Source organism: Pempheris klunzingeri, chromosome 12 (assembly GCF_042242105.1).
Source record: "Pempheris klunzingeri isolate RE-2024b chromosome 12, fPemKlu1.hap1, whole genome shotgun sequence".
NCBI classification, from domain to species: domain Eukaryota; kingdom Metazoa; phylum Chordata; class Actinopteri; order Acropomatiformes; family Pempheridae; genus Pempheris; species Pempheris klunzingeri.
Genome location: NC_092023.1, coordinates 19,923,095 through 19,941,133, shown reverse-complemented (window position 1 = coordinate 19,941,133; position 18,039 = coordinate 19,923,095). Strand labels below are relative to the sequence as shown.

General features: G+C 39.5%; 1 protein-coding gene across 2 annotated transcripts; it reads right to left on the bottom strand.

Annotated features, from left to right (window-relative positions):
- Positions 1 to 674: 674 nt before the first annotated feature.
- fam204a (family with sequence similarity 204 member A) lies at positions 675 to 17,680 on the bottom strand. 2 transcript variants are annotated; one of them, XM_070841196.1, is made up of 7 exons: positions 17,357 to 17,680; positions 17,020 to 17,104; positions 16,733 to 16,763; positions 15,964 to 16,069; positions 14,271 to 14,360; positions 1,019 to 1,128; positions 675 to 814 (listed from the first exon to the last, which is right to left on the bottom strand). In XM_070841196.1, exons 1-7 carry the CDS (start codon positions 17,561 to 17,563, stop codon positions 763 to 765), a joined length of 681 nt encoding a protein of 226 aa, XP_070697297.1. In that variant the 5' UTR covers positions 17,564 to 17,680; the 3' UTR covers positions 675 to 762. The 2 variants fall into 2 exon arrangements, with proteins under 2 accessions (XP_070697297.1, XP_070697298.1); XM_070841197.1 differs by having other exon boundaries at positions 15,964 to 16,066.
- Positions 17,681 to 18,039: the final 359 nt, after the last annotated feature.

The following is an 18,039-nucleotide window of genomic DNA, read 5'->3' as shown; positions in this document are numbered from 1 at the left end:
AAAAGATCAAAGTAACAGTGAGTGGAATCGACGGTTTTAGACGAGTTTACAGATGCTGAAGAGAGCTCATCACACAATGAGCGGCGAGTGTAGGCTTCGAGAAACAGCGCATGCCTCTTGTTCGGGCTGAGATACAATAACATGTCTCCCAGCATGGGTGAGGGCCAACAGCAAAGCCTCTGTTTCATGTCTCACCCCCTCCCCTCAACGTTCACTCAACTTCCAGTTTACAACTGCTCACAACTGTTTACAGCAGCCAAATTTCATTTTCTTCTCCCAAATCCTATCGCACATTATCCTGTACATTGCATTAGGGCCCTAATCTTTCCTTTCTCTTCCTCAGAAGAAGAAAAGAGCGCCTTCATGATTAACCCACTTTACAGCAATAAATAAACGTATCATCCAGTAATGTACACCAGATTTAATTTGAAGGGGGGGAAAAAAAAGGCCAGAACGCTCAAATCACTGAAATGTAATGAAAAATAACACAATGCAGACACCAATGGGCGCCTTAGGAATTAATTTGAATGCTCCATAATTTTTTCTCTCTCTTGTACTCTCTGGATTGGTTTTTTCACAGCCAACTGTGTGACTTTTCCCCCCTCACACTCTGCTGTTGTGAAGTCTTCAAAAATATACAAAGGAGAATAAAAAGAAAAAGGATCAGTCCGCCATAAAAAAAACACTACTTTTATTGAATTTAATTATATATGTAAAAAAAAAACAAAAAAACGCAGTCTTTCTCCTTTTCCCCTGCGTTTGTCACATGAAGCCCATGTTGCTTTTGGTTTCCCATCGTCTTTTAGCCTCAAACCTGCAACACAGAAAAATCATTAAATTACCGAACCCTTTATGAATACATTTTAGCCGTCAACTTCAATCTCTGCATTAGTAATCATTCAAAGTCCAGCTAATGCGGGTTTGAGTCGCTCTATCTTAACTGCACTTGAATCCAGAGCGTCACACATGGCAGATATGATGGCAAACATAAACATGAGGACAGAGAGAGATGTCGTACCCCCAGGCTATTTCCTTCTTCCTTTTCTGCGCTGCCCTCAAAGCTTCCTCTTCCTGTTTGCGTCGCACAAAGTCACGGCAATCAGCGGCTTGAGCGATATTCACAGCCAGCTATTTAGAGGCAGACAGAGGAGAGAGCCATTAGAGAATGGAAATCAGTGTGAGGCAAGGAGAAGCTTTCTGGCTGATGTGTCAGTGTCTCTGCCTCCCTGTGCTGCCTCCTCCACACCAGAGCAAAACCGTTACTGAGCTGAATAAACACATGAATGCTGTCCTTCCATCCCAGGGTTCTGCAAATGTTACATGACATTAGGACAAAACGTACAATAAGTGACAGCCAGTAACTCTGAGACTGATGTCACCGAATCACCAAAATCAATGAGCCATTAAACACGATGCAACAAGATGAAGCTGCAACACAACAATGTGAAAATATAAATAACACATGAAACAGATGTCAGGAATGTGTGTGTGAGCGTATAGCGACGTATTAAATACATGTATTTGGCTTTATTTTCGGAAAAACTGATTCAGCTTCAGTTTAACTGCAATAATAGTTTTGCAATGTTAATCAATTGTTCTCCTTAAAATGTCTGGTGCTTTCACTGTGGTCAATATGATTTTTCTGCAGGTGATGAAAACTTCTGAATTGTTCCTATGATGAAATTAAGTTTCCTGTTTCTGAAACGGACATCAGAGCTGAAACGATTACTCGCTCACTTGATACACTGATAATCAATTAATCGTTTCAGTGAGGACAAAATTGCCAAAAAATTAACTGATTCCATCTCTTCAAATATCAGTATATGCTGCTTTTCTTTACCTTCTATGAATGTCATTTGAATATCTTTTGGTTTTTGGACTGTTGGTCAGTCAAAAATAAGCAATTTGAAGATGTCGCCTTGGGCTCTGGGGCTCATGTTTCACCAGTTCCTGACATTGTAGAGACCATGCGATGAGTTGAGGAAAATAATTGGCAGATTAATCAATACTGAAAACAATTAGTGGTTGAGATTGAGATTTACGAAGCGCTTCTTGTGTTTTTCTTTAAAAAATTCAACTCCCCAAGTTGGGAAATCTCCAGGGCAAAGGCCAGTGAAAAATAAAGGTGTAGGACTAATGTATGAATAACAGCGCTCAAAAATGTTACTGGTGAATGTGTGTGTGAGTGAATATGTGTGTGTCTTTTGAATGGGGGGGGGGGGGTTTAAGTGCCCCATAGCTCCATAAATTATAGGAGCGTTCTTTTATTAAAATTATTTCTAATCTATTTTGCCTTTTGTTTGAGGTGTTTTAAGCGGAAGTCATTTTTTTACGCTCCTGGCTTATAGTCGCTCTCGCACATTGTTTCTTTTTGATGACTTCTTTTTTTCTTGTTTAATGTGCAAATGAAACAAGCGAATAAACAAACAATGAGAAAGAATGTTCAGCACTTTGCCATTTTTCCTCCATCTCAAAAACGTTGCAATGGCATTTTTCACTCATCACCAGTGTAAAAGAGACTTTTCTGTTTGGAGTACTGCAGGCAGTCCCCGAAATCAGAAGTGAAGAGAATGACCGTGACTGCAAGAAGCAAACATTCAAATCCCAGGGAAGACGTATGTATTGTGAAGCAGAATAATCCCAATAACCCCAGTCACACAGAAGCACGGGAAACAAAGAGAAAAATCCTGCCTCCTCTGTCACTCCTGAGATAGGTTTATTATTCAAGCAAAGGCAAACTTTGATAAACAACTTGGAACAATTTCACCAAACCTTTGGGTAATTCTCTGTAATATTCAGAGTACAATCAGGGGGGAAAGAAAGTCTTAAGGTAATGAAGAAATGTGCCACCACTGCGCCACTTGAAAAAAAAAAAAAAGACCTGCTGGAAAAAAATGTTTCAATTATAATTAAGTGGGATAAACTTTATTAGAAAGACTGAAACTAAAATATCTCCTAATGCATGCTGGGATTAAGCAGGTCAGAGCGAGCAGGCAGGAAAAATTAAACTCTAAAGGCTTTTTATCACCATATTTCAGGAACCAAGGGTGTAAAATGTTCTAATTTGGGATACATTAAAAGCCATAAAGGTCTTTCAAAAAGATTAATGGTACTTTGCTTGGATTTAAGATAAGGGCTTCGGCTGACTGCAAGTACTGGGCTCCGGCTGGGCCCTCAAGGCATTCATCTATACAGTCACTGGAAGATTTGTGAAAGCGTCTGCACAGCCTGAAGCGTACATACTGACAGTTCTCCAGTTCTTTGCCATTTTATAGGTTTTAAATTCCTCAAATCATGTTTTCTCCTCTTAAAGAGAGTTATAACGGGTAATGGCTCTTACATTTGCGGTAGATTTGCGAGCAGATAAAACCACACCAGGGTTTTTCCTGCCTCCTCGCTGGAGTGGTGTAGGTGCTAAACGCTTGTCTGCGATGCACGCAGAGATTACAAACAAGATGTTTATTAAATTGTTGACAAATCTGAGAACAGCTCCTGCTCTCTGTGTTTGCAGGAAAACACTCATTGGCTCATTCGGGGGGCAAATCAAATGAAGCTGCATGATGCTAAACGGTTTCATTTGGAGATTTACAGACAGAGATTTTTCCTTTTTTTTCTACACCAGGATTATCCACATTAACCTGCTCTCCTGTGGGGCTGCATTTGAAATGCAAAGGTCTTGAAAATGCGCCTTCTCAAACATTCCAAAAGCAAAATTAAAACCCACTTCCATGCCCCTCATTTTCCCCTCTTTTAAATTCACAACATAGCGTTTACTATATTTAAAGCATTAAAGGTCTTTAATTTTTTTCCTTTTTTTTTTTATCAGTTTAGTCTACAATCCCTGATTGTCTTTACTGGGGCTCAACATTAATGTCAACCAAGTTACCTAGGAGACAGAACAGATCAAAGAGACAAAAAAAACCCTCAAATGTCTGATTAATCAAGCCTGCAAACAGCTTATTTCTTTTAGCCTGCATGCAAGTATGAAAATGAGATTCCGAGAGCAGTACATTGTGCAGATTTGTTCATTCTTATCTGAACAAAGCCAGCGGCAGCTTATTTCATGGATCACTGGCACTGTCAGCGCTGTGGCGCCGAGCAGGTGACGGCTCCTCTTTCTGTGGCGAGAACAAAATTAGCAAAAAGTCGGCACAAATTAGCCTCTCATATTTTCAGTAATATGACATTATTTTTCATTTACTTTTTTGATCCACTTTTCAGGATTTTTTCCCCCTCCCCTCGTGTGCATCTTAGTGCCAAATCCTTTCACATCAGAGGCTGGTGAAAAATAAGAATGAAAGTACAAAGCTGGAACAAAAGCAGGAGACAGGAAACCTCCTGCATTCTTTGTTTGTGTGGCTCCTAAAAGCCAGTTCTTCCCACTCCATCACACGTTTATATACAATTAGGTGTCCATCAGTGCTGTGTTTCTGTGTTTCCTTGTGTATCTCTCTTGTGTGGCCTGGGCACAGCCCTGTTAAAAACAAGGTTTATTCAGAGGATTAATACTCTGACCTTTGGAAGATTTGAGGGCAAAAAAAAAAATCATTGTGCACAATGCTGGCACTGCAGCAGCAGCAGCTTAAGGCCACTAGGAGGGTTAAGTCAATAGCACCGTTTTCTGTTCACTCATGTTTGGGTCGTCATGGAGATTCAAGTGGAGACCCAAACATGGGGCCTCAATCCAAAAAAAAAAAAAGGGAGAAAAATAAATCTGCATTGCTGCTGTATAAGCCATACACAAGATAAACCAAGTCTATCTTAATAACAGTTTCACACTCTGTTTTCACTTGTGTGTCTGTTCTATTGCATCATTTCTGAGGTGTTTGACAAATGAAAGAAGTCTTTATGAGTAGCGCAATGGTTTCCAAAAACACTGTGGCAATTAAAAAGCGAGTGCAAAAAGACAATAGCTGAATGAAAGATGAGAAAAATACATCTCCATGTGGATAAAGTGTTAAAGCTCCTATTAACAATAAGAAATAAATGATGGCTTTAAGGAAGAAATGGCCTTAAACCCATTCATAAATTTCCTATCCTGGAAGTCTCTTCCAATTAAAACGTGTGAGAGGTGGATTAACAAGGGCTATATGGCTTTGCCTCGCTAAATCACCTCCCCGAGCTGCTCTGCTGCATTTGACGTGTAAACGATTAATGACCAGCCTAATTCCCTTATCACACTACCTTAATGCCTAAATAATGTGGCCTTAGTCAACTTTGGAAAGCAGGGCTATATAAGAAAGGAATGAATATCAGATTAGGCAGCTCGTGTGCTTTTTCAGCATAATTTCTCAGGACTGAGGCGGAGGGGGGAAGCAAAATGTGTTTCTGGCTACAAAGCCTCAGTGTTGCAGTAACACTGAGAGGGTCAAGAGATCAAGAGGTCAATCAATACCACCCATATCGCCTTAAAAAGGAAGGGATACAAAGTTTAATTCTGTTAGTTCATTGTGACCTCTCAACAGTAAAGTAATAGACTGGCGCACACACAAAGGATGCTAATCAGCCACCTTTCAAGTCTTGTATAAGACAATAGTGAAGCAAAAAAATAATAATCTTAATCTATTAATCAATTATCCAAATTGTTGCAGTAGTGGAGGAAATAATAAGATTCTTGATTGAAGCAAAAGTAACAACACTGTAAAAATACTCCATTGCATTGAAAATGTAACTTAACTAAACGCACATAAGTATAACTATTGAAATATAGTTAAAGAATCAAAAGTACTCAATGTGTAAAAATGACCCCTTTGAGTTTGAGTGTTCTATTATTATATACTGTACTGTACTATTACCAATTACATTTAGAGACATCTCACTGTTGTAGCTGGTGGCGCTTATTTATAACTATTTTTTAATGAAGGTTGCAGCTAATGATTATTTTCATTGCTGGTTACTCTTCAACTCTAAGCCCCAGCAATTGTTCAGTTTACTGTAATTTAAGACAAGGAAAAGGAGCAAATCCTAACATTTAACAAGCTGGAAACATGACATGTTGGGCATTTTGCAAAACTGATTAATATAATTCAGACTTAAACAGTTTTCAAAATGTTGACCTACTATTCGATTAATCGACTAATTGTTCCAGCTCCAATTTCATATACTGTGTAGTTTAATGTCTCATATTTCACAAGATCATCATATGTTTTGCATGTCAGATCTTAGCTTCTCTCTCTGAATGGTGGCATGGAATGAATTAACGCTAAATAAATTCCTGAGAAATTTTGAGTGTGCCTCCTGCTTGGTGTGTATCCCAGTAATCACTTTTCTGTTGTCCAAGTGGATGTGAGGAAGCACCGACATGCTGCCAGACAGTGGGTGTGATTGTAGCACTAATCCCGGAGTACCTGAACAACTATTTATGGCAGTAATAGTCCTACCATTACATCAGGGAGTGTTATGAGTGCTAATATAAGTATTACTAATGTACACCGTATCATAGGGACAGAGAGAATACACCGAGGCCATTGTCACAACAGGCATCACGACACTGTTCACATCATTAGCACTGCCAGCGATGAGCTGCTGTTCGATATGTCCAGCTATGAGAAGACAAAATGGCAGACATTAAAAAAGGGCTCTGTGAGAAGAGCCAGCATTGATATTAGACGGAGTTGGACAGTCTAACTAGCCAGTCAAGCCAGGGGTGAGTTTGAGCACTGATTTCCCTATGCTGTGGAAATAAATCACAGTTTTAGTCAAACCACAAAGAAAACCCCCCATTCCCATTCAAACCACATATTTTTCGCAGATGTTTTGGCAATGCAAGTAAAGTGCACTGCATAGAAACTGAAATTAAGCATGTCAAATTTGTGCTGACAGGTGGAATCAGCGATTCTGGACAAAGATTGTTGATATTTTGCTAGTTAGCATATTTGCATGGTTAGCATGTGGCAGGTCCCTCTCTCTCCCCCTTTCTCCCATCTCCCCTCCCCTTCCTCCTGTCATGAACGCCTCCTGTTGCTGATTGGCTGGGATAGCGTTGTGTGGCTCGGTCCGACCCTCTTTGTTTGTTTCCTGTTTACAGATCCAGGGCAAATGGAGCGGACAGCTAGTAGAATCTGTGTATTGAATTAGTATTGCAGACTCCACCTTTAAGTACAGTTCTTAAGTAAATGTATCACTCGATTGTTGGAGCTTGGCTTGGAAGGTTAATGTTATATTCCTTATATTTCTCTGAATAACCTCTACTAAAGTCAGCAACAGTAAAATCACTGTTAAACGATGTATAATGTGAAATCATATACAGTTACAATATGGCATCATTCCCATTAAAATGCAAGTCCAAATATCACAGCATGCACCTCCATGTTGCTATATTCCCACATTGTTTCATCAGTCTTTCATGGGGCAGCCTCATAAGAGCGTTGTGTAATCTTTGACTCCACTTTGACAAACAGAATTACATGCCAAGCAAAAAGAAAGCCACTCCAGGGATGGCACAGTAGAACAGCCATGCCTCCGTTCTCTCTTCTAGTAATCTGATGCTAGATACACATGACATGTCATCTTTAGGGAGTAGACCAAAAAAAGAAAAAAGGAAAAATCTCTGAAAGTTCGCCTGCTTTGTGCACATTCCATTATCTCGCCTCTTCTGAGTAGGGTAGGCTTATTAGCAAGCTTTGAACTCACACTTACAATAATATGCCATCAACAGTTTTATAAGCTAATTAGAAAAAACAGTTTAATTAATGAGTGACTGGCAATAAAATGGCAATCATGAAAAAAGAAACCGAGGGTGCTAAGCTTCCACTACCACCAATTAAGGCCTAATTACAAACAAATTATATATGTGTTTTGCTGTGGGCTTTAATTTAAAAAAAAATGGCTTTAATTAAAAGAGAAAACATGCTAATTAATTAAACAGCACACAAATCTACATTGAAAAGTATGCTTTGTCTATCAAGTAATTAATGAAATACAATAATCCAAATGAGATTCCCAGGCATTTGATAAAAGCTTAGTACCCATTTCAAAATCCATTTCAAAATTAATAGGCGAAAATTTAATGTGAGTCATCCAGAGATACAATAAAAGTTCATTCAGTGATAAATTGCTTATGCTGAAGGAAAAATGAACAAAGAGGAGAGTTTCCCTAAACTCTCTGCGAGGTGGCCTGGGGGGCTTGCATAGGAGACAGAGTGATGTGGGGCGGAGAAAGTCAGAATCTGATAAAGCCCACTTTCCACAAAGGCGCTGCTCGTTCATTTTTTTGATTACAAACATGGGGCATGGCAGAAAAAAGGTGGTGAGAAGAAAAAAAAAAAAGAAAAAAAAGGTGTTAAATAACATGAATATCATGAAACACTCTTAGTTCAGCTCTTTGTTTCAACTAAGCCACCATGTCTCCTACGACAAAATGCCTCGCCACCTTTGTTTCACAGCATTTAAGCGAGGCTTTCCAAAGGGTAGATTTCAAGGACAGTGGGGCTTTTCCTTTCAGCTGATGCTTCTATTGAAATACGAGCCGGAACATAATGAGGGATATTATAACCATCCACCAGTTCAAACGCTAGAGCAAATGGCTCTTGTTAATACATATTCATATGATTAATTATTGTATATTAAGTGATCCAACTGTTAGGATGAGGCACTTTTTGAGCAGTTTATACGGATAAGGTTAATCAAGCTAAAAACAGAGACTACAGAGAGGCCCATCCACAGTCCAGGGGGCCACTGGCCGATAGATTAGGATGAATCCAGCACAACATGCAAAAGATATGATTCTATTCTGTAATATGGCAGGAGCAACTGGGTGGAAGACAAAAAAAAAACAAAAAAACACATTCACTAAAATGTGTTTCTGCCTTTTACACTCTGTTTCTCTCTGAAAGAACATTGGATTTCTCAGAAACAATGACTAAAATCATCAAAAACTCTCCCTACCAACGTTTTGAGTCAGAGTTTGCAGAGATGATGAAAAATATAATAGTAAACCACACATCTGAAAGACATTTCTCTGCGTAGGTTCTTATGACACATACAGTAAAAATGAGTAATAGTAACAGAAGCTTGGACAGTCTGTCGATGATTGTTTTACCTCGACAGTGAAAGCCTCACTACAAAACCATGCAAAGACCATCGTGCTCTTAAGTTCATCAGTTAAATAACCTGCTTTTGTTTAGTTGTGTGTTAGAATAAGCTTCTACTCTTTTAGAAGTTTAAACCATGATGTCTGCTTGTGTTTAATTTACTGTAGCTGTGAGCCTAACATTCTGATTATAAAGTAGTTTAAAAGCAAAAACAGAATAAAAATGCTCCAACCTTTTCATAAACCAATCAAAAGAAAATTGATTTAACCTGATTCTGAAAAATGGTGACTTCCAAGCTGAACTGGACCTCTGCGGACGATACAAACTCTTAAAGAACTGAATGTTACTGAACGACCAGATGGTAGGAAAATAATGACCTATTCAAAGAAGTCCACGAAATGCAGCCGGGATCGACCGAAACGTTGAACCGATGATAAAACTGCTGGAAAACTTTTAAGACGAAGATATGATGCATTCATGACTCTTGTGCATATCACACAGCTGGTCTGATAAAATGTGTCAGCACATGTAAACTGAAAACCATATAAGATCACGCCCCATGTAAAAAGTTGACCTAAAGAAAGTTGCAATGATTTCAGTCAGAATGAAAAAAAGTGTGCGCGTGACCACAGCTCAACACCTGAATAGGACCTGAACTGGGTTATAGCCAGGAAATCAGGGTGTGAATGAAAAGTTCTATAATTCTAATTAATTTGATCATCACTTGGATTAATAATCTGAATAAAGGTCCATTTCCAACTACTCTTGAGTCTGCAGTGGGAAGGCTTTCAGTCTGAATGCTTTGATACCAGGTATGTCTTGCACTATATAGACTGAAAAGAAAAACTGCCTTTTAGAACATAGCGGTGCCATTTGAAGGCCCGATTCTTTCCCGTTAGTTCAGGAGAGGCCAGCAGCCATGCAACTACTTTTTATTTTTCATATTCTTTAGCTCCTGGAAGTCTTGAAATGGACTTGACACGTCCTATTGTATCAGCCTTAGAGAGTTTCTGTTTTGAAGTGGTAATGCCACTCTAATAGCTGTGATGAGTGCTATGGGGGAACTGTAAGCTCTAACATGGCGTGACGGTCTTTTGTGGTGAAATATACCCACTTACTATATATAAAGTACAGCTCCTGACTATTTCAAAAGACCTCAGTGGCTCTGTTTTATAAAGAGAAAAATGAGTGAGGGAGTAATTATTTGTTGTAAGGATGATGCTGTTTGAAATACTGTAATGAGAAGGTGGATTAGCGTAACAAAGAAAGTACTGTACAGTAGCAGTCATCTTTAGGGTACAGTGCTGAATGAAAACACAAATTTCTTTCGCCATTAAATTTTCATATAAAAGTTGTGGGGTTCAGAAAATCATATGGTTCAAATTGGCCTTTTGAGACAGACTTTTGATACAGCAAATACTTGTATTTGAGTCAATGAATTTGTGGTTGTTGTTTTCTAATCATACTACATAAAGTAATCATATTCAGTATGTAGATATGAATGGCACCTCATTAGATCTATGAGGAGCCCCACAAGGATCAGTCTTAGGACCCTTTCTCTTCCTCACATACTTAAATTATATTTAATCTGCAGTTGTTTGTGAGCGTTTTCTGTATGCTGGCGATCTGGCTTTGTTAGTTCAAAAGATTGCCAATAGCGTGCAGGATTTAAGAGCAAGTTATGTGTACAAATGCATAAAAGGCCCTGCACAGACCATTTACGAGTGTCCACGACAGACACTTTAGATGATGTAGGAAGCCCCACCGTGTTTTGCAGCACTGATGAGTTATCAGCTTTCTGCACTGGTTCATTTTCCAGGAATAGCAGCGAAATCAATCTGTCAAATACAGTATGAGCTGCTGGATGCTATCAAGCCTCCTGACAGGCTGAGAGCCGTTTATACTATATGTGTCAGTCACTCCATGCTTTGCTAATTACTGAATTATTAGCCCATGTGTAACTTGTAGCAGTGTAAAATAATGTACAGTGATCACAGGATGGAGACCCAGTCATCTTAATTGGAAGACTTGCACCTTTTAATCTATTGAACTACTAGGACTTTGGAGGCGAGAGGCTTTTTACACTATTTTGTGTCTCTTAAGGATTGTGAAAAGAAATCTCAGCATGCTCAGAAGGATCAACAGACATCTTTATGAGAAAAGAAACCCTATCTGCACAGTTTAAAGGAATACATTAGGGAGCTTTGTCTAAGCAATGTAGACATAAATAATATTTTGTTACCTAAAAGGGGATGGGATTTCTTTGTGCCATCTTCGTGGGTGTTAATACTTTCACTTAAAAACGGAGCATGTCTTCATGAATTCATCTAAAACAAAGACTTACAGCCTTGGGAAGCATTTGAAAACTGTAATGAGAATAAAAAACCTAAACCTGCAATATCCGAGCAGAGCGTCTCAGAAGTTTGACAGATGAAAGAACACATATCTCAGAATTTGTAAGGAGCTTTCAAAACAGGTTTTTACCAAATTGTTTTAATGTTCAGATTAAAAGAAGAAAGTAGAGCAAATGGAAATCATTAATTGATTTGAGGGAGCTCAAAACAGCAGAAACAAACATATTCGTCTTTTTAAAAGGGGGATTCTGACAGCAAGCTCCCTATCTTCCTTCCATTTCCTTTTGCTTTGAGGAGATAAGTGGGGAACCGTTAGATTGGGGATGAAAATATACTGAAACATTGTCATCCAACGTGTCCCAGCGTTTTCTTTACAAAACAATGCCTAGAGGGACAAACGGGCCTCTTTAGTTCCTCACAGCTGTCAGAATGCTTTTGCATTTTTTGCGTAGAAAACCTGTTCCTATTCTTCCGGTGAAAAGCCTGCCACAATCTTGTCTTGGTGTTATGACCGTAAACAAATTAAACATCTAAGCCATTCCGTGCCAAATGAGCCACTCAATTATAACCTTGAAATTGATTCTGGCCACAGCGGGGATTATTGATCCTCTAAATGTTTGTCACAGTGCTCCTGTCGAAAGTGAACAGGAGTGCTGTAAACAAACATGCTGGTCCTAATGCTATCTGTACTGCAGGCTGCATCGTTTAAGATATAATATAATCCTTTCTAACTGATTCACAATCCTTCAAACTTTTTGGTTTTCAGCTGAAACTTCCCTTCATATTTTTATCACTGCCTTTCTTTTTGCGTTCAGGTGAACGATAAAAGAACTTTACGTCACCTGGGTTTTGGGGGATTTCAAAATGGTCAATTGACTATACTCGTGAAATGAAGTTATCGCTGCTAAACAATGAGTTGGGGCTGCCAGACTGCTGTCACGTCCCATCATGGTTCTGGCAAGACGCGAGGCAGGTGCCAGGCGGGCGAGAACCTCGGCTCGTGCTAAAACCAATCCACCAGCGCTCTAAGAGGCTTTCTGAAAGTACAGCGCAGGTGCCACTCACAAGAGCTTTCATTTAACTCCCCCATATTTGACTACTCTGCTAGCAGTTAAGATGGGAATATGAAAGGGCTCTGATGCTGCACACTAACGTCCATTACACACAGGAGATATGGGGGCCACGCATGTAATGGCAATTCAATGAATAGTACAACTGCTTTTTTTTCAGTTTTTAAACACAGACCTTGTTTTCGGATCCTACTTATTCATTCAAGTGGGAAAGTACTGAGACCAGTAGGAATCTCAAGCAAATACACATTCTGTACCACTGTTTACAGTTAGTGGTTTCATTTCTTGTTGAATATCATTGTTCTGGGTGACATATCTAAATAATGTGATTTACTCTTGCAGTGTTCTTGAGTTGTGAAGTGGAAGGAGCTATGTTGGGTGCTCCTGCATCTGGGATCAAATATCCCATTCATTTTTCCCATAGATAAAAATAATATCATTATATGACTGACAGGTGGAGCACTTTTACGGCTTGGGAGGACATGACACCCACCTGGTTTAATTATCAGTACAGAAGACCAAAAAAATATCATAAATATTCTTTGATTAAAAAGTCAAAAGTATGGACCAAAGCCTGTGAACATAAAAACATACAAAAAGAGTGTGACTATGACTCCCAAGTTACTGATCCCCATCAAGTAATAGTCTGGCCCATGACTCCCTGTAAAATGGAAATTTTTACACTTAAATGTTTCTACAAATGAGACAAATGTGCTGCTTGGCTGGCTTTGGATGTGCTGGAAGGCACATTTTGTTTATTGAGTCAGAGCCATTTGCTCCTGCTTTCATTCTATGCTAAGCTAGCTGGCTGCTAGCTCTAGCTTCATATTCAGCATGCAGACATGAAGAGGGTATTAATTCTCTGATCTAAGTCTCTGCCTTTAAGTGAGGAATGAGTAATCCTTTACTTCAGTTTTGAAATCGCTACAATTCTCTGACTGGCTTCTTCAAAGACAGAGGTGTATGGGTATTGTAGTATTTAGAGCAGTGCCCCATGCTAAACTGATGGATGAAATATGATTTCCTGGAAACTAAGTTGAAATAATTGAAGCTGATGCCCACAACATAAACCTATAGTATAGGATCAGTATATTATACAGGAAATTTCAGTTTTTCAATATTCAGAAAATTTGGGGATATTATAAAAAGAAAAAAACTGAAATGGTAATGCAGAGGGGAGGCGGGGAAATATTCCCTTGACCGGCAGCCCCACCTACTATGCAACGCTATTGCAATCCAGGACCAGCAGTCTTACACATGTTTGTGTTGCTATTATTACAAGATGAAAAAGCTTACGGGATGCTGTAAGCAACATGCATCATGAAACAAAGAAGTTTAACTTTGATGCTCAAAGTACAGCGATTCCCCCAGTGGAGAAGTAACACTGCAGCTGTATGTCTTTTTAACCACAATTATATGTGTGTGGGCTACATTTTATGCTAAATTAGTTTCAAACCACTTGATCCTTGATGCCTGCCAAGGCGGTTAGTTACAAAACTTCAGGCACTGCATTTAGGGACATGTACACTTCAAAGGTATGAAACTCTTACCTGGAGAATGATTTAACAGTTGGCTTGAAAGCAATGTACCCTTCATTAAAAAGCAGAGCCAAAAGTCCTTTAGACACTGCAGCACTTCAAAACTAAGGGGAGGGCTTTCCATTAACTCAATGGAAAAGGGCTGCAGGACTGAATGGTGGGTGTCTGCATGTGTTTTTGTTCCTCTATGTCTTTGCAGCAGAAATGGCCACGGATCCATTAGCCTGATTTGTCACAGCGGGAGCAGCCCAAAGATCTCTTATCAGCACAACGTACCTCTCGAGTGGCGAGTCTGTCGCTCATCTCCTCCGCCTTTGCAATGTCCCCTTCAGCTATGGCCCTCTCTATGCTCTTTTCTAGGCCGGACTGCAGAAGAGGGGAAAAAAATTCAGATTTTTTTTTTTTTTTGAAATAGGGGTAGAGAGAAAAAAAAAAATCAAAGAGTAACTTCAAAAGTCCCCAGGGCCTTATTTTTAATATGATTGCCATTACTACAAATATGTAGATTTCCCTTCACAAATGAAAACCTTTTTGATTGGATATTAGTGGGGAAATCTTAGAAATGCTACAGGAGATTACCAAACATAAATGTGACTCTTTAATTACACATTTCCATTACAGGCCTGTGCAGAGGAGGGGGGGTGGTGCAGAGGAGCCCCCGGTTACTGATGGCAAGGCAGTTCTACTGTGATGAGCCTATCTGAGGAAGCGGAGCACCAGATTTCTTCGGCCCCCAAAATTTCATCATGCTGACAAAATACACTGGAAAGAGGCTGTAATTATTAATGTGTCTCCTCTTATGTATTGTTTGAAGACCTTGACTCAACTGTAAAAGTACATGGATAACACCATCAGGCCCAAAAATGTAGAATTAGTAAAACAATTTCCTCTGTGGTTCTAGTTGCTTGGTCTTGATTTTGCTTCATATAGTTTGTTATTCTGCTTATAAATGGAGGCTGACACTGATACAGCCTGACTTGTGATCTCAATTATCGTCCATTGTATCTCACAAACAAAACTCAAACTGACAGACCATTATCCTTTGTGCCATGAAATGTGTTTTTAAGGTCGCTGAAGAAATGCTTTCGCAGATGAATTAATCACATCTGGCTGCTATGACAGCTTTTTCCTCAAATGACTATGTGAAAGACTTGGCAGAAATAGAAAAAAAATATGATATATTAATTACAAGGAAATGCATTTGAGGGATGAAGGAGCTCCTCATTATGTTGATGTGACAAGTTCTGTTTCATTCAGCTTGTTAATCATTTCTTTTATCTTTTCATAGTTGGCCTATTCAAAATGGGGCTAAAATCAGCAAAAACTCAATTTTATGGTGCTCTGAGATAAATTAAGCACAAAATACTCCAAAATAATCATTAAAAGGATTTCAAAATGGAATGAGAACAGTTCCCATTCACTGGGTCAGCTATAACGTTCATCAAGCTTGCAAATATTTTGCTTCATTGGCAATTTGCAAGCCTTTGCATAAAATGTTCATTCATCTCTAAGTGCAGAAATGTATCCGAATGAAAAAAAGTTTAGTTATAATTTCTTCAGTGATGAATTCCACAGCACTGGTTCATGCCCACTTGTTATCTTACCATTAACCTAAATGTTCTGTCTGCATTCACAGATGCTTCAGGAGGAACTCTAACCCTATATTTTCATTAGGTTTCTAGCAGAGGAAAAAAAAAATTTTTACATTTGACTTTAATCTGAACAACGCAAGAATTGAGACTCGTCCTAATCTTATCACAAAATGTAGCCAAACATAATCCTTAATGTTCATCTCAGTGTCAGGTTGAGGCACCATAAGGATTCCTCTAATCCATATGTCACACCACATAAAACAATGAGAGGATACAGTGGCACGGGCACACAAAGGATGGGAAGGTGTTACTAACAGCTACGACAGACACAGTATTAAACCTCAGCAGATAAGTTGGAAGGCAGGAGTCTTTGTTACCTTCGGAGGGGGTTTGGAACATGCGGGGGGATGAAATCGATCATTTACACCAAAATACTGCTTAAGCTCATCCCAGTGCTTCTCTCGCTCCTCCTGGTGCTCTCTGCTGACAGAGAAAATGTCTGTTAGTGTTCATTACTGGTACACCATCACTGTCATACGGCAAACTACCACAATCCACCCTACAACTGTACTCTGTTTCATTCACGATGCTGAAATCAGATCTGTATGTCTTCTGTGCATGCTAATATCATTAGTGCTGGTGAAAAGATGCAATGTTGGCACGTTCCCTCAACACAATACAGCTATGACGTTGCACTGGATGACACTCCAGAACATACTGTATGTGTGATTATCTCTATTTCTTGCATGTTCACCACAAATAACATACACAGCCATTTTCTAAGACATATCACATTTTCTTCTACTGGATTAAATTCAGTCAGTGTGGTATGAGAATCAGTTTGCAGACTTGTAATTTGTTTGTGGTAGATAATCCATTACAGCTAACATCATGCCTGCCTTTATATTTGTCTGAGAATGTTGTTGTTGTTGTTGTTGTTGTTGTTGTTGTTGTGTGAAAGTGCCCGTTGGAAATACAGCTGCTGTGAAAGTCCAGGTGAGATTTAAGAATTGGCTGCAGTCGCAACCTTTTGTATTTGGCAGTACACGCTTTCAGTTACACATTTGCCACAGTTTCATGAAAGGAATTACATGAATCTTTTCTTGTATAAACTAATTAGCCTGGTTGGACATTATAAGTTGATACCTCGTCTCCGTAGGTTCCTCACTTTCTGTTCCTGTAGAATAACAGAGGAGACACAGTTCTAAGTTTGTAAGCACCACATTGGCTTCAAGTACAACAGGTGTGCCAATTAGAGGATCTATTATATATAGTATATAGTATTAACAGGGTGGCCTAAAGGTCTAATACGCGCCATTTCTTGTTTATTTTTTGCTCTTATTTTGCCATAAACACTAACAGAAGCAGCCATTGTAGCTCAACAACACCATACTGTGTAAAGCATTACATTCTCATTGTACGATCACTGACACCTTTCTTGTGCCGTCTTCTTTTCCTTCTTCTGGGGACTTTTGTCATCTTCATTTCTTCATTCTTCTTCCGTAGATCCTGGAATTTCTTTGGCACACACAAAGTGAATTCATAACAGCACCAACACAACATCTGCTGTGCACATGTTCTGATTATTATGACGCACACATAGTCCAACAGGGCTTTCATTAACCACATGTTGCTGATTCAGTTCAACAGATATTATAAATACGTGTTTCCTTTCAGATTTAGCCCTCACTTCCAGACTACATCTACCCCACTGCCTGCTTGTGGTTCACAGAATGAATGCTAAGCTAACTGCATACCAAATGCACATACTTGCCACATTTCCTGAGATATACCAGGCAAACTGCATGTCGGGAGATCACTGTCTGCATCACCGGCAGCTTGGATCGTCTGAGCTTCCTCCACTGAGCCTGTGTTTTCCCGAGCTGAGCTCTCACACTTCTCACCCTCACTCTCCCCCTCGTCATCTGGACTGAGGTCGTCTTCGGTTAAACCATCAGGTAGAAGTCCGCTGTACATCACGATTTAGTAGTTTACACTCAGATTATACAGTAATTCATATTTTCAGTGCACTAAATTCGACCAGAAATCGGTGAAATATAGATTTTGACAGCAGTTTTAGAAACAGGCTCTCGTTTCCGGGTAAACACAGTGACGCTTCAAGTAAAAAGGCACCGATTGGCTGTTAGCTAGTGAGGGTGAGCGCCTTGTCCAATCAGAGCCGCACTTACAAAGGCTGAGCAGCGGAGTAAGACGACGAAACGAAAGCTCCTATTGGTCCTTTTTTGGTACGAGCAGCGTTCAAGAGTGCAGGGCTACGTGTGTGTGTGTGTGTTTGGCTAGCAGGGCGGCTGTCACTGGTCTCTTTTTGCGGTTTTATTTCCTCTACGGTGTAAACTTTCCCGTCATGGAGACAGTTACAGCTCAGAAGCAGTCTATGCCAGTGTTAGCAGTGAAGTCAAGTCAAGAACAGGCTGTTGTGGGGCATTTCTAAT

Bases quoted from the DNA above. Each gene is read 5' to 3' on its own strand.
- fam204a (XM_070841196.1), bottom strand. From the start codon at position 17,563: ATGTACAGCGGACTTCTACCTGATGGTTTAACCGAAGACGACCTCAGT. The intron at 16,070-16,732 runs GTATCAACTTAT...TTTCTCTGTCAG, and splicing joins GAGGAACCTACGGAGACGAG to CAGAGAGCACCAGGAGGAGC. The intron at 815-1,018 runs GTACGACATCTC...TCTGTGTTGCAG, and splicing joins AAGAAGGAAATAGCCTGGGG to GTTTGAGGCTAAAAGACGAT.